Genomic DNA, 17,924 nt, shown 5'->3' with positions numbered 1-17,924 from the left:
ATTATGAGACGATGAACCTATTATTAGTGATTGTTATGTTTTATGTTACTGAGGAGCCGAATCCATTTTCAGTAAATCTGATACCAAATTAACGTTCTATCTACTGGGAACAAAACTAGTTTTATTAAATGTTCATTAGTTAAGTTACTTGGTAAACTAAGTTTACGATTAAAATAACTAAACAGATATTTTGTTACCTACTCGCTGACACAGTGGCACTCCCTCAGTCGAGATGAACAGGCTAAATACTACGAAAAGGCTCGGCAAGAGAGGCAGCTTCATATGCAGCTGTACCCCGGATGGAGTGCTAGGGACAACTACGGATATGGGTCGAAAAAGAAAAAACGGAAAAAGGAACGAAGCCCCGCGGATCTGGGAGGTACAGCACTAAAGCCGCAGAACGAAGGCGATAAACCAAAATTAAACACTCCCCAGTCGAAATTGTGCTAACAAGTCTCCCTTCTATCCAGTTTTAAACCACCCTGCCAGATTCTATCTCCTCTTTGGGTCTCACTAAACGCGGTGGATGGCAAGGCCAAACAAGTCTCTCGTCGGGCTTGTTCGGTTTTGCATCCTCCGCGTCTTCCAATGGGTTCTTGTTATTATTTATTTCCTCGTCCCGATCCTCCCGAGAACATTGCCCCGTTCTTTCTTCTCATCTTTCTGTTTTCTTTTCCGTTACGAGTGTGTATTGTCTCTATCTCTGTTGTTTTGTGCTAGTTGTATCTCAGATGGGAATCTCACAGCATCCACCTAGCTCTTTGTATCGCGCCCAGTAAGCTCCGCGCGTCGCGCTAAATTCCTAATCGGGTTGGTGTCGAGGGGTTTTTGTTCACTCGCTTGGTGTGATGTTTACTTGGATGTAACTTGTTTACTGTGGGAACTTGCACCGATCATTGTGCTAGAAAAGCAGCTGAAACCGGACTAAAGGCGGGAGCGACGGTTCACTGTGAATCTGTCGCCGGGACGCAATGCTTTCCATTAATCCTGACTAAACAAAGGTGGCGATGTAGTGTTTGTTGTCTCGGGGACGCGACCGGAGCTTCTCGCGTCGCGACCCGTCGGCGACCGGCGAGCGGTCTCCCGGCGTACCGAGCAGCCCCGGTCGCGACTCCGCGTCCTATGTCTAGGCCTTGTCGGTTAGTGTGTGATGTACCAGTGGATCGTGACAGTTTCCTTTAGTCCCTCACACTCCAACCCGTAGGATGTAAGAGCAATCGGTTTTCAAGGTGTCGTAACATCCGGACACGCAGAATAGGTTCAAAATTTTTCACCCCACGTACAAACAATTGGCCAATTTACTATCCGTTCGAACAAAATTCTTTCAAAATTATTAGTAAGTCGAGGAGCTCGATCGATACACCGTGTCCTTTGAACAAGGCTGTTTTTCTAGCACTTCTTTGCGCATATCGAGCTGCGATACGAGCTACACACTATTACAGCCGCCGGAGTGACTCTCAGAGCCGTAAGAAGAACTCGCCTCACGCACGGATTACCCATGTCACGTCGGAACACTATACATACTTATTACTCCTCTATGATTTCCCATGGATCGATACGATGCGTGAGTATTTGCCCTCCCTGGATAGACCAACATCGGCAGGTGTTTGTGATTGTGATTTTCTTTTCATATAACGCGACAGTGGCACGCGCTGGGGCGTGAGGAACAGGCCAAATATTACGAGCTAGCGCGCAGGGAACGGCAGCTCCACATGCAACTATACCCAGATTGGTCGTCTAGGGCTAACACCCAAAGGGGCAAGAAGAGGAAGCGAAAACAGGAGACAACCGATGGAGGTACTGCCCTTGTCGCCGGCCCCCGCCCCCGCCCCCCCCCCGCCCAGCACACCCGCATTCTCCCCTCCTCCCCGCCTCCCTACTCCTCCACTAAGAGCATCTCCATACTAGGAAGTAGCGTTGTAGCACTGTTGATCGCTTCGTATCTTTTAGCCTTTTGGTCTCGAGTATGCTCAAGTAAGACGAACGGTTAGAGGGTGTAATGCTATCATACTCCACGCGGTAACATGATCATCCTCCTCGTTTCCTGATGGTCCACGCGTCCGCCGATCTAGCGGTCTCCTCGCTGCTCATGCTAATCACTGAGACACGTTCCATTCAGATAGCATACGCACAGCGGACGGCTTTAGACTCAGTTCGCTGTGAGATTATCGGCGCAACGTTAGTTTGGTCATGTTATCTCGCGAAACTCCCCATTCTTCTTAGAATCCACTTCACCCGCTTCGCTCCTGGCAGTGGATTCCAGGTAGAATGCGGACGGCTCGCATAATCTGACTATCGAGTACTTTCTTTCCACTCGAGGACAATGTGAGAGATTACTTGATATGTTATCAGTTGTGATGATGTCCTCATTTATACTTTTTACTTTTTGACAAAGCATGCTGGTAATGGGAAAATGTAGCCTAGTGCAATTCTGAATTGCAAAGTATTATAAGAATTTGAAACGTAGTTTAAAAGTTAACAGAACGTGACGGCTCTCCACAGGACCCAGTGTCCGGCACCGGATATAAACGGACATAAAGTCGTATTAGAATCCATCAAAGCCGCGGTGTGGCTGACTGCGTAATCTTGTTAGAATCTAGACATTACGCGCGTTAGATTTACATGCGTATCAAGCTGGTCCTCGTATACCAAAATACCTTCCTCCTCCAACACTGATCATCAATTAACGGTTCTATAGTTCGTAGATTGTAGGGTCTTTCGTTTCTAAAGCATCAAAACAGATGTCGTTATTTCGAAATTGAAGAGCTCTTGTCAACAAGTTTCCACATTCGCAATTCCTCCAACATCTCGCACTGTTCCTTGTCCAACCTCCTCTCCATCCAGCTCGATGAAACCAAAAAAATCGCGCCTGTTGGGTTTGAAGAATTTTTAAGGAATAGCGCTACCTTGCCTTTTGAATTCCTTTTATTTTTTACTCTCCTTCGAGTATTGGTTTATTTTTTTAACCTGACTACTTGAATTCCTTTTTGTTTCGTTGGTTCATACATCTTGATACTCTCTCGGCCCCCTTCAAATGGTTGTCCCGGTTTTTCATTTCCTTTTGCTCGTCCGATATGCGATATGAAAATGCGTTCTGATATATCGACGGTGCTTCTCTTACTTCACTTTATGATGCCAGATTTGTTTCTAGCTTAGTAGAGTCCATTGGGTGCGGATAAAGGTTAAAAGGAAGGAAGTAAAGGAAGAGTCTGATCGAAAAACAAACAAATTTCTGGCTCTAACATCTATACGGCAAATAAAAATTAATTAAAGTTGTTAAAATAAACATAAAAACTTTAAATTTTGCATAGACTGTATTTTGTGGATAAGGATATCTACCTTATGCCTTTAAAAGAACATATGTCAAATACTTAAAAGGTACTAACAGGTATGTCAAATACTTGAAAGCGGTCAGGTTAGGTGTCGAAATAATCAACGGGTATGTATGAGCAGATGCGTGAACGTGGAAGAGGCGAATAATGTTTGCAAAGACAGAGTGGTTCGGCATTCTATTCTCATTGTATACCCCAGTTAGGAAGCAGCGTGATGGTTAGTTAGTTAGTTAGTTCGAATATATCAATTTGGTGTACCTCAGGGCTCGATTTTTGGACCTTTTTTTATCTAGGCCTTAAAAAACGAAAATCAGTTAGAAATATCAGGTACATAAAGAAGTATCTAAAAAAATATATTTTAGCTATATTAAAAACATACGTTACATAAAAATCAAGGTATCCGATATATTGCAGTGACTGCGCTTGAACCTAGTCCAAATCTAGATTTTTGACTAAATTTAAAAACGTCATTTATACATTTTTCTTTGCTCAAATTACATTTCGCTCGCTCCTTTCAACAACGTCATAAATAAAAACAAACTTGATTTTTCAGGAGATCGTTTTTAAAGTTTAAACATATAATGAAATGTATTGAAAATAAATATCAAGCCACTTATTGAACTTTTTACTGTGCAACAAATATTTTGAGTTAAAACCTGAATGTTTTTTCTCCATTTGAAAAATATTTAGTATTATATATTAAAAAAATTAATTACACAAATACCTTTTGTTCAAAATGCAAAAACAAAACTTTCTGCCCTGTAGCGGGTAAATATTACGTTTAAAATATGCCGCTTTTGCTGGGATATAGTACATTTTCTGGGCATTCCGTAAACATACACAACTGAAAATTGATAATTTTTGATATATGACGCGTTTGAAAGGAGTAAGCGATTTATGGTATTTTTATATTTTCTGACACTGGATTATTCATCCTACGGATGAAACCATATATCAAAGGTGTCTAAACTTGAGATATAGTATCTATAGTTTTTTATACGAAAGATGATGGAAGTCTGAGCCTTCTAGGGCTTAAGAAAATTTGGAAGGTTATACCAGACCGTAAACCCTCAGACTTCCATCTTCTTTCATATAAAAACGATAGATGCCTCGTCTCAGGTCTAGACACCTATAATATATTGATATTTATGATATCTATCATGTATTTATCTGCAAAAATTCGTCTGACGATCTTGTCCTTATGGACATGTCTTTTTGACGCAGTGCCCAGCGCACCACGGATAGGAAGATGACAATTAAACCTTGAAACTGACTGCACGCGTTGTCGAGACGGCTGCGTTCTTAATTGAACATCTGTCAGCAACTTCAACACGCAATTTGATCATGTTGCGTTTTGAAGCAGCAAATTGCAAATTAGTTCATTTAAAGACGTCCAGCTTAATTTAACGCAAAATGTCTTTGTAAAGATATTTCAAATTACAAATACATCTAACTTATTTTAGAAAATATATTTATTTTTTTAAATGAATTAAATAGCTAAAATTAAAAGATATGTGAAAGTCAAAATACAAAATAATAATTAATACTATTTTACCACTCATTCGCATAAACAATAAACAGTGAATATAAGTCCCTCTCCAAGCACGAGAGCTTAGTCTTTTTATTGGAGAGGAACAGTGTAACTAGTTTTGAGATTGTCAAACGTGGAAATGTCTAGCAAATTAATTGAAATATTAATTTTTTTAATATTTTTGCAACTATACAAATTATATAAAATAAAATTGTATATATATATATATATATATATATATCCACCATTTTTCCGAACGATTTAAAGCATGGGTCGGCAACCTGCGGCCCGCGGGCCGCATGCGGCCCGCGAGACATCTTGGTGCGGCCCGCGAGATTCTCGCCGCAACGCACATGACAGACGATATTATACACAATCGAGTGAAAGGAAGCGAGAAAGGGAGCGAAGGGAATCTCATTGATTTTATGAAATACAATAAATGTCGTTAAAATATAGCGTTTTATTTTTAAAACTAAAATATTTGTACATAAATATTGTATGTATACCTACTGCAAGTACGGCCCGCACTGATCCCCATGAAAAATATTTGGCCCTTTTACAACAAAAGGTTACCGACCCATGATTTAAAGTATTGTAAAATAGTGTCTTTCTAATTTTCTAAAATAAATTCGAACAGATTAACTATTCATACGATAAAATAGGACTATTAAAAATACCGAATTTCACCCAATATGAGGGCTTAAGGGTATACTCTCAAATATACAAAGTCAGTACGTTATAGGCTGCGCGAGAAAACATTTTTTTTATAGAATACAAATTGGACTTAAATCCTTAGCTATCACTTTTATTTTCAAGCCTATATATTTATTTAGAACAAAAACTTATTTTTTCAATGTAAAAACGGTGTTTTTTTTAAAATTTCTTTAGTGTTTGTACCCTGCTTATAAATACAAAGTAAATTACAAATGAGAGATTTTTACAACATTTTTAGTGTGTCCAAATACTTGTTCACAAAATCAGGATTATTTCCAATTACATTGTTTATTTTCATATAATTCTTTTGACATCTCATCAAAGATGAAGAAGAATATGGAAGTCTGGGCATTTACGGCGCTGACGACCGTCATAGGCTGGTTTAAGTGATCACTTTACACACGTGTAACATTCACCAATTCTACCCATTAATGACAACCACACTACTCAAATTCATCTCACCAATAGATGTCACTAGTGACGTTCTAGTGATTCAAAAACAATGTTTCAAAAATGGTTCATATATCGCTCACTCCTTTCAAGAACGTCATAAATCAAAAATCGTGAATTTTGAGTTGTGCATGTTTTCGGAATGCCCAGAAAATGTACTATATCCCAGCAAAAGAGGCATATTTTTAACTTAATATTTGCCTGATACAGGGCAGAAAGTGTTGTTTTTGTATTTTGAAGAAAAGGTATTGTTTAATTATTTTTTTAAATATACTAAATATTTTTCAAATGGAGAAATAACCTTCAGGTTTTACCTAAAAAGATCTGTTGCACAGTAAAAAGTTCAATAACTGGCTGATATTTATTTTTGATACATTGTGTTTTATTTTAAAACTTTAAAACGTTCTCCTGAAAAATCAAGTTTTTTGATTTATGACGTTCTTGAAAGGAGTGGGCGATATATAGAACTTCCAAGAATTTGAGTAGCGCGGTTGTCAATAATGGGTAGAATTGGTGAATGTTACACGTGTGTAAAGTGATCACTTAAACCAGCCTATGACGGTCGTCAGCCCCGTAAATGCCCAGACTTCCGTATTCTTCTTCATCTTTGATGAGATGTCAAAAAATAATAAGTGATATTTACATATATACTACAGTGTTTTCAAAGATATATTGTATGGAAAAAAAGGTAATGTAGTGGAGTTCAGGCGCTCTACTTTACACATACTTTGGGTCCATATATACGGCTGTCCAAATTTAAAACACAGTAAGGGACATTTTTTTGTAGTAGGTTTTTTTTGCATTTATGGACTAAGTAGAGTCTACTACTTAGTCCAAAAATGCAAAAAAAAACTACTACAAAAAATGTCCCTTACTGTGTTTTAAATTTGGACAGCCGTATACTCGTACAAGGTAAAATAATCGTATGTACAAGAGAGAAGTTATTTCATATAAATTGACAAAAACGGTGTTTTAAGCAAAAAAATACATTAACGTTAAATGATACCTGGGTTTTAAAAAAAAATAACTTACGGCCTATCGAATATCTTGCTTATTTTTTGATGAAATATTTTTAAATTCAACTTCCGTTGGTGCATAGTTATCGAGTTTCGACTCTGAACTAATTGAATTCTTTGTCGATACCCTTGTGCGTTTAATTTTTAATTTTTTTTCATTAAACAACCAGTCATTACGCTTCGTTTTGTCTTTCCACGTGTAATTACCATTGGCTAATTATCCCAGAACAGGTGCAATGTAACGTTGAAATTTCTCAAGTATTACATATGCACTCCTTTAATTACGCGCCTTCACATATGGGTACATTGTATGCAGTTAGGGATGTAGGGGAAATGGCTCTTATTCGGTGTTGAGCCATTTCGATCGAACCGTATTTAGGCATTATTACCCTACACTTCTCAAAAAAATTATCGGGTTGTGGTCCCGTGGTTAGTGTCGCGCACTACGGAGAGGATATATATATATATATATATATATATATATATATATATATATATATATATATATATATATATATATATATATATATATATATATATATATATATATATATATATATATATATATATATATATATATATATATATATATATATATATATATATATATATATAGTCTTGAAAAATACGTTTAAAATATTGGTTAAAAAATTGTAGAGTTAGTTTTCGCAATTTTCTCATGATAATAGGAACTTAGGGAACGAAATTCCGAAAGAGTACTCGAACTGGTGACTTCTGTCGTCACCAGATGTAAAACATTATCCTTTTTATTAATTTCGCATTAACTTTGTGGAATAACATGATGATTTAAATTTAAAAATAAAACATTTGTTTAATACCACTTTTGAGATTGACAACGTAAACATCACCAGTTTTGAGAACTACAGATGTTCTCATCGAGAAATGAACATACGAAATACAGCAAACCCCTCTATAACGTTCAGATAGGTACCGCGATTGTCAATGGGAACGTTGTAGGGGGTTAATGTATTTAAATTGTATTTTAATTTTAATGATTCATTTCAGTCTCTTCCGCTGTTTAAAATACAATTTAAATTATTAACTACTAATAACATTCCCTCTGATAATGCGGTACCTATCTCAATGTAATAGGGGGTTTTACTGTAGTTTGTAATTTCATCTATTGATCAGAAATAGAAAAATATCGATGTTCTCGAAACTGGTCCAGTTTACGTTGATAAATACATAAAAGTGGTTTTACACCAGTGCTTTATTTTCATATTTAGAACGTTATTCTTTGTTTCCATTACTAGTTTTGTGTTCGCTGCATACATTTTGTATTTATCTCTGCAGTTTTCCTTATTTCGGTCGGCTGCCGACATGCTGAACTATTTTTTGACATTTATAATTATTAACTACTTGTAATATATCATTTTTGCTTACCTTCCATGTTTTTTTGAGCTGGCCATTTGATAAAGATCTACGTCAACTTGTCCCAACACAGTGAACCTATTCTGCTTTGCTTAAGACATTTTTTGAAATACATTTTTTTTCATTACTGTTATCATCAGTGTACTATTTTTTTTAGTTATATTTTTGATTATTTTTTGTAAGTAATCTTTTATATATTAATTTTAAAGTAGAGTAGAACTTGAAAATCGATTGTTTTGTTACTGTTACCGAAACCCTTGTTTTCCCGTATTTATCTGTGATGCCTCTCTTTTCCTTTTTATACCTCTTTTATATGTTCCTAAGCATGGAATGGTGTTTGGTAGATACAAAAATAACTTGCATGAATTAGACATAGTGTATTTGAAAATTCAAAAAGTAATTTTAATTTTTTTTATTTTATCGAAAAAAAAAATCTCCTTAAATTAGTCGCGCGGCGTCTTAAAGACACCGGATGAGTTTTCAGCATCTTTAATAAATAAGAACACTGTAATACCAATCCAAATATTCGACAGAATAATATTCTAACAAATAATGATAATTTTTTTTTGGTTTTGACAATTTTTGTATTATAAATATTAAAAAAATATTTTATACAATAACCGTATTTTTTTTTTTAAAAGAAAAATATAGTGTTGTGTATTTAACATAATTTTTTAATTAACATTACTTTCTAAAATAAAAAAATATATATCTTCGATAAAACTTGAATAAAAAATTACTTCTTGAAATTTTCGTTTATTATTTTATTTTTATATTATTATACCAAATTTTAAGAAATACATTTTAACATGTAGTGCAAGTGTCACCACTTGTTGATACAAGGTCCAGGGTTCAATTCCCAACTGAGTATTTCACGTCTATATGAATGTTATTATGGACAGACACATGAAGCTAAAAACTAATCACTTTGTCTTTATAATTTTTCATTCATGTGAACAGTAATGCTTTCCAATTATCAAAATATCCCAATTTGTATTTTCACCTGTTGATGAGAACATCTGTGGTTCTCGAAAATAGTTGTGTTTACATTAATAAGCTCAAAAGTGATCTTATCCAAGCTTTAAATTTTTATATTATATTTAAATATCATATGCACTATTTTTTACATTAGAAAAAAATTATGTCATTCGTATGTATTTTTTTAAAATTTGGTATAATTAAATTTCTTAGTTATTTTTATTATTTTCTCAAATTAATTTTGGTGATATTAAGTATCACATAATTTTTTTTTAACCACTATTCAGTTGTTCAATTAATTTATATATAAATGACTTTGTTTTCTACCACTGCATTTTATTACTACTTATTTTACAATGTAAGTGGTGTTGGAACAATGTTTTCTAAGTTGTTTTTCAAATATAGAATTGAATTGTTTTGATACCAATTAACTTTTAGAATGGTTGTTTATATTTGCGGTGGTTACTTAAACCAAGTCTTTTTTTATATGACGTTGACACCATATTTGATTTTCATACAAAATACAAGGTATGAAATATATTTTCTTAATAGAAGTTTCTTTTGTCAATTTAAAAGTAAAATTAAAACGAATATTTTGAATTATAATTGAAATAATGACAATATTTTAAAATTATGCCATTGTGTTGTTTAAAAAATACTTCAGATGGATTTTTAAAGCCACCTTTCTTTATTTTATTTTAATTTAACAGTGTGGTATAAAACAAATATTTCAATTCAGTTAATTATATTGGTAAAAACACATTTAATGGTGTAAATATGATGAATATCAATTCTTTATCACGTTTATTTCAACTGGTGCAATGATTTCTTCGATTTTCTAGGAAATAATTTGAAAAAGTGCAGAGCTCGCTACGGTTTGGACCAGCAAAGTCAGTGGTGTAAGCCATGCAGGTAAACTATCACTCATTAATACATTTCTTATTAGTAGTTAGACTTATTTCAGTTATTCTGTGTTTAATTTTTCAATATCGAAACAAATTACTTTGTTTTAAACCACTTGTATTTTCCACGATGAACATTTAGCAATTTACTTTATTTTGGAACAAAAACCAGGGAAAATTTCGTATGATAAATTTTTAATGGTTCAAAGCAAAGAAAAATATTTAATGAGTTCGAAATATATAGTTATAAATGACGGAAAAAATATTTTTAAAATAGAATTATTCAAAGATATTTGATGTTTTCGTATATAGAGTAACTTATATAAAAACATCCGGTTTTTTCATGATATTATTTAAATTTTAAGTATCGAGTAATTTGGTATGAAACAAAGAAATTTCCGAATATTTTTTTTATTTTCTGCTTTGAGGTCTAAACAACTAACCTCAGTAGTTTATATAATATATGTTAAAAATCTTTGATAGAGACATTCTTTACTGTTGGATATTTTATATCCAAAATAAGTGGTAATAGAGTGATATTCGGATATTTCTTTGTTTCATACCACCGCGTTTTTCGACAATTTAGCCCTTAATACTAGTTCATAGTGTGTATTTAATATGATTTTTGGTGTCTTTGTATTGTTTCTATGTGGAAAGACTGAATTTATTTTTTTATCGTTTTTATATATCCTTTGTTTTGTCTTATATTTTTATTTCATTTGATCGGTGTATGTTTTTTCATTTGATTTTCATTTGTTATTCGATTACTGTACTTTGAAAACTCGTGTCAATTGAAACAGCGAATTACGTAAAATATACAATGTCCAAAACACACTCTAATTCCTGTAGACACCTTGAAACGCTAAAAACAAAACAAAAAATGAAACGAGCTAAATTGAAACACAATAGAAAATGTGTCTTTTCACTCGGAACAGGACGGGAGACCAAAAATTGCATTATTATGTGATAAATAGAAGATGTTTTAAAGTAGAAATCAAAATGTATGATAAGTTTACCTTAAATAATGACCGTAGACTCATTTAGACACTTAAAATTGAAAAACTAGACCACAATTGTGTTTTAGAAGTAATCGTGCTTGAATTCGTCACTTTTAGATGAAAAAACACATCAAAATTGAAAAAAGAGAGGCGGCAATCATAATTATTTGCAGGAATTTCAAATATTTTTTTGCTATTAATTTTTATTTACAAATCCGTCTTTCGTCTGTTCTTCATCGACAATATTTTAAAACACACACACCAATTTGTATATGACACAAAAAATATTCAACACGCTCCGTTGTTTGTAGATTGACACCAGGTTTCAAAGTTCTCGTGTTATTTTGTTTGTTTATAATTTTCATAACTAGTGTACCTTGTCAATTTTCATAACTTAATGTAATGTTCTCTCATAATTATGATCGCTGCCTCTCTTGGATGGATTGTCTTCAATCGTTTTCCGCGGGGAAATGAAAAAAAAAACGACTACGTTGGACTCGAAATCCCTTTTCAACAATAACGCTATTCAAAACTTTGTATTTCGACATCTGATGATGTAACAATTACTTGGAAAATATGACCCAAATAATTGATCAATTTTGACCTGATACGATTGTAATGACGATGAAAATACAAATGGAATCAAATTTTGGATGATTAATCATAAAATATGACCATTATTCGATGAAAATCATTTGAAATGTGATGACTTTGACTAAAAATTATGAAAATTTACTAAAATTGAAACAACCCATCGCAAATTGTCATATAATATTATATAACCTTTTGAAAACTGTATAATTTGTTGTAAATTATCATCAAAATGATGCAAACTGGTTGTGAATAATGGTCCAAATCGAATCGTGATGAATTCGACCAAAACTGAAATTATGCATTGAAAATTTGAACTGAATTTGAACAAAATGCGAATTTGTCACAAAAATGGGTCAACATCACTAAAATGATACGAATTTGCGACAAAAATGGGCCAACAACATCAAAATGATACGAATTTGTCACAAAAAATGGGTCGACAACATCAAAATAATGCAAATTCGTCACAAAAATGGGTCAACATCTCCAAAATGATACGAATTTGTCACAAAAAATGGGTCAACAACATCAAAATGATACGAATTCGTCACAAAAAATGGGTCGACATCACCAAAACGATGCGAACCATTCGCAAATCGACCGGAACCGTAAACGGATGCCAAAATCCAGTCCGGAATCGAGCGGAGTCCTGGTATCGGCGGCGGTGGGGGGCGGAGCCCTGGGCCTGCTCCGGGCGGGGGCCGGCGGGCCCCCGAGCGTGCTGGGGTCCCCCCAGGAGCCCACCTACGTGGACCTCTAGTGCCGGGACTTGCCCCTGCCTCCGTACGCATCATTCGTGGTCAGTCAGTAGAGATTGGAGAATGTCCCGTGTTGATGTTTTTGATTAATTTTGTAACTTTTTTTTATTCACCGTATATTTGAGCAATGATGAATCAATTTTTTTCCTCCATTTTCCAGAATCTTCGTAAAATACTACCTCAAGGGCGCTTGGCTTAAGAATCGTTTTATCATTGCTCACATGTCGCTCACTCCTTTCAACAACGTCATATATCAAAAATCGTCAATTTTCAGTTGCGCATGTTTTCGAAATGCCCAGAAAATGTACTATATCCCAGCAAAAGCGGCATATTTTTAACTTAATATTACTATATCCCAGCAAAAGCTGCATATTTTTTACTTAATATTTACCCGCTGCTGGGCAGAAAGTGTTGTTTTTGCATTTTGAAGCAAAGGTATTGTTTAATTATTTTTTTTAAATATACTTAATATTTTTTAAATGTAGAAAAAATACCTACCTTAAAAGATCTGTTGCAAAGTAAAAAGTTCAATAAGTGGCTTGATATTTATGTTTAATACATTTAATTATATTTTTAAACTTTAAAAACGTTCTCCTGAAAAATCAAGTTTTTTTATTTATGACGTTCTTGAAAGGAGTGAGCGATATATCAATCTGAAAGCGAGATTGAGCTTAGGATAATTTTCGTGATTCAGAGCACACACTATAATTGAAAATGTTCAAAGTATATTTACATATCCAACAGCGATGAGATATTCTTATCGACATACGAGTGCTATTCAATTAATACGTAGACTGAAGTCTTAAAACAAAATGCACTGAATTTAGAAATTACATGTCTGGGTGCCCTTCAAAGTGTACTTTATTTAGAAGTTTAATGTCTGGGTCCCCTTCAAAGTGTACTTTATTTAGAAGTTTAATGTCTGGGTCCCCTTCAAAGTGTACTTTATTTAGAAGTCTTAAAACAAAATGTACTTAATTTAGAAACTACATATCTGGGTCCCCTTCAAAGTGTACTTTATTTATAAGTTTGATGTCTGGGTCCCCTTCAAAGTGTACTTTATTTAGAAGTTTAATGTCTGGGTCCCCTTCGAAGTGTACTTTATTTAGAAGTTACACGTTCGGGTCCCCTTCAAAGTGCTCAAAGGTCTGAAGTTGATGAAGCAACAAAACTCCAGCCCATTCAGGTTTCAGAAATCGTGAGTTTTTGGTCAAACACTCGATCACTGTTCTTAACGTAACTCTACCATCATCACCAATAGATGTCTCTAGTGAGGTTCTAGTGATTCAAGAATAATGTTTCAAAAATTGGTTCACATATATAGAACTTCCAAGAATTAGAGTAGTGTGGTTGTCAATAATGGGTAGAATTGGTGAATGTTACACGTGTGTAAACCAGCCTATGATGGTCCTCAACCCCGTAAATGCTCAGACTTCCATATTCTTCTGTATCTTTGATGAGATGTCAAAAAATAATATGAAAAATAGCTCCTATGATTGGTGATAATCCAGATTTGTGAACAAGTATTTGGACACACTCAAAATGTTGTGAATATGTATATTTACAATTTTTAAACATTTTAATTTATAGTTTGTGCTCGAATATCAAGTCTCGACTCGAATTGCATTGATACGAAAATAATAAATAATTTTTACACCCTTGTTTTATTTATTTATTATATAGTAATAATATATTTAAGCTTGTTGTTAGGCTGTTTTAATTTATTGTTTTATTATTAATGTGTTAACTTTTAAATTAACGGAGAGGTAACACAGTTGAATGGAATCACAAAAAGGCGTACAAGGCATCAAACGAGTGAGTCCTTGTGATCTTCCATAGTGTAGTGGATAGCGCGTTTGGCTTGGGTGTTGGAGGTCCTGGGCTCGATTCCCAGGTTGGCTTAATATAAAAATAATAAAAAAAACCCTATCCGCACCCCAATGGTGCATAGGGCACTGCTTCATATAAACGCAGTGTTATCTTGATCGTTTCCACATGAAGGAAAGGTGATCAGCCCTCCGCTTCAGGTACCAGTCCAGGGTAATATTGAATAAATATTATAGTGAAAATATCAATTATATTTATTTGACCCCCCCTGGGAATTGAACCCGGGACCTCCAAAACGGTAGCCGAGCATGCTGACCATTACACTACGGAAGCGGATAACAACGTCAATGTCAATGTGGCTTAATATAATACATTAAAATATTTTTCATTCTACTATCATAAAGGATAAAACCAGAGAATCCATAAACTTTGACAAGGATTTTTTTTATTATTTTTTTAAATATATATGTATGATTGAATTTTGCTTATGTAAAAATCCATATCAATACCATAAAAATTAAGATAAAACTCTCCTTATCATTCATCGTTTAATGTGTGTAATATCACTTTTTAAATGGCATTACGCAGAGAGAACGATGAATGATAAGGAGGGTGTTAATAATATACCATAGCACAAAGTCAACAATGCTTTGAAAATACAAAATAAAAAAATGATGACGTTCGTTTGTTCGAAATCTTAAATCTCCTTGTGTAATTCACCAATTGCTTTGTAATTTTTGACAAAACATGTTTTTATAAGTGATTGGTATTTTTGCCGATGACAGTTAAAAACATGCTATTTTAATAGTAATGGCAGCGCCATCTGTCAAACGTATCAGCAACACATGCAATACTAAACATCGCTCGTGTTAGACGGCGTGCTTCTTGGCAGCTGCTGTCTCTTGAATTTTTAATATTTTTGATTGCATTGATTTTTGATATTTTATTGGTTCACAGGTATTGTGAAATTAAATATATTAGAAAAGGGGGGTTTCTATTTTTTATCTTTTCCATTTAACCACACTGAGCCACAGCAACTTTTTAAACTTGAGGACTAAATACGCCTTCATTTCCCTTACAACTGTGTTACTTCCAGTGATTGATTATCCTTAAAATGTATGGCTTTTTAATTTTTTCTAAATGAATGTGTTTTAATTTTTAAATCGAAAATTAATTTTTATCTTAAACTTTTTTTTAATTAAAAATTATTCATTTCAAAAATAGGGTACCACATCTAATTATTGACAGTTTTAGATAATATAATATCTAATACTGCCCATAATTGGATGCGACACCCTACGGACAGAAATCAGCGTGTTTTAAAACAGTTTCTTTGCACTAATTTGTAATTTGCAATTTTGTTCCATATGTTATGTTTGATTTTTATACTTTTTTATATCTTCTGCATGTTTGATGTGTTCTTTATGTAATAATTGTTATGTCGTCGATGTGATATTTATTAATTTGTGTTATTTTATACTAATAGTTTTGATATTTTTAAATATAGACACTCACTGGAGTGTTTACCCTATGGATGATACATAAATATTTCGTGGGTATACTGGCAAAAAACATTAACCCAAAAATCCCTGTTTAAATAATCCCTGTTATTTAAAGCTTTTAGGCTGAATAAAATACCCGCTATTAAACTTATGTGGAGCGAATGGATAACGAGAGAATGACTAAGAAAATATATTTGGCGAATGTGAGCGGGAGAACAGAACGAGGACGACCGAAAAAGACTTGGCACCATTAGATCAATCATAACCCAAAATCTGGTGGTGTCAAAAGTCTGCGTAATCAGAGGGCATCTGTGACTAGATGTATGGATGTGAAGGAGGCGAGGTGTGTATGTCAGGATAGAAGAGTGTGGCGTTCCATCCTTTCTGCCTACCCCTGCGGGGAAACGGCGTGATGGTAGTAGTAGAAGTAGTTATTAAACTTATAGTTGAATTCACTTTTAAAACCACAAATATATGACATCTCAAACTATTGTACTTTATAATTTGCATCATTAAGTCAAAATTATATTAAAGCATATTTTTGAGTTAACGTTTTTTGCTAGTATACCCACGATATATTATAGGTGTCTCAACTTGAGATGAACCATCTATAGTTTTAATACGAAAGAAGATGGAAGTCTAAGCATTCCAGAGCTTAGAACCAGACATTTGGTTGGCTTAAGTGATCACTTTTTACGCTTGTGCAACGTTAAAAAAATTAAATGTTGAAATATGCATATATGCACTGTTGTTGGATTTCTTTCGTATGTTGGTTGTGATTTTGATAGATGTGGAGAATTTGTGTAGTAAGATATTTAGCTTTATCCAATTGAACTTAGGTGAGTGAAATTCATTAAAAATTATTTCACAAGTGTAAAAAAAAACAGTTCATATTGATACTTCAACATGTTTTTTTTTACACAGTTTTGGCATTGCCTTTGCAAGGCGAAACACGTGTCACTAAAATGTATAATTTCAATAAAATCATAAATCTAAGAGCATTCTGTTGCCACCGGGCCCGCAACAGCAAAGGTACAGATACTAAAATTTTTCATAGATTTATGTTTTTACTGACATTAGAAATAAAGCATTGTCTAAGTAGCTTTCTCCACTCAATTTGTTTCGTTGCTACTGACATCATCAGACTAGTGGCATCCAGGCCCTTCTGACCAGTCTGATGTTGTTAACGAAAATGAGAATAATCAAAATTAAAATAATAATAATTAAAAATTAAAAAAAAAAGTTTTCTGTGTCATCGGGCCCGCAACAACTAAAGGCACGCCCGCCAAATTTAGTGGCATTTAATCAATTTTAATTTCTTGGTAATGACTGAACTCGTACTTTGTAAAATTAATAAAAGTGGATAAAGCTGTTCGTTCGGCTGTCCAAACTCAAAACACAGTAAGGGACATTTTTTTGTAGTATGTTTTTTTTGTATTTTCGGACTAAGTAGATTCTACTTAGACCAAAAATGCAAAAAAAACCTACTACAAAAATGTCCCTTACTGTGTTTTAAGTTTGGACAGCCGTGTTTATTTTGATGTTTTTATATCTTACATAATAAGTAATAGATTTATTATTATTATTAAATTTATTATTATTGATAATCTTTAAAAAATCTTCTATTTATTTCGTTTGTAGTAATTATTTAAAATATAAAATTAAATAACACAGGAATTTGATGAATTTAAGGATAAAAGTAACCAATTTTCTTGTTAGGACCTTAAGAGATCAAAAATCGGTTAATTAATTATGAAAATCATGAATTACTGATTTAAATAATAAATCTCTCTCTAAATGTATGTATGATTCTAAGTAGGCACTAAGTAATACGAGTAATTATTAATACCACAAAGTCATCAATCAATTTCTTATTCTATTTTATTTTTATTAATTTAAAACACACTATCTGCGGGCGGATTCGCGCTCA

The 17,924-nt window shown here is 33.6% G+C and overlaps 1 protein-coding gene across 1 annotated transcript in view; it reads left to right on the top strand.

The window, feature by feature from the left end:
* The window catches only part of pan (transcription factor pangolin), a gene marked incomplete at its 5' end in the record, with an annotated part of 173,557 nt that overhangs the window by 142,840 nt on the left and 12,793 nt on the right, over positions 1-17,924 (top strand). The window contains 2 exons of the mRNA XM_088260327.1: positions 1,644-1,797; positions 10,256-10,325. Coding sequence (XP_088116453.1) covers positions 1,644-1,797; positions 10,256-10,325 — 224 coding nt within the window. The remainder of the gene's footprint in view (positions 1-1,643; positions 1,798-10,255; positions 10,326-17,924) is intronic.

This window comes from Brachycentrus maculatus, unplaced genomic scaffold, assembly GCF_059751285.1.
Source record: "Brachycentrus maculatus isolate JH-2025_06_01 unplaced genomic scaffold, ASM5975128v1 h1tg000131l, whole genome shotgun sequence".
Lineage (NCBI taxonomy): Eukaryota > Metazoa > Arthropoda > Insecta > Trichoptera > Brachycentridae > Brachycentrus > Brachycentrus maculatus.
The sequence above is the reverse complement of the archived record's forward strand: the minus strand, read 5'-3'. Positions and strand labels throughout refer to the sequence as shown.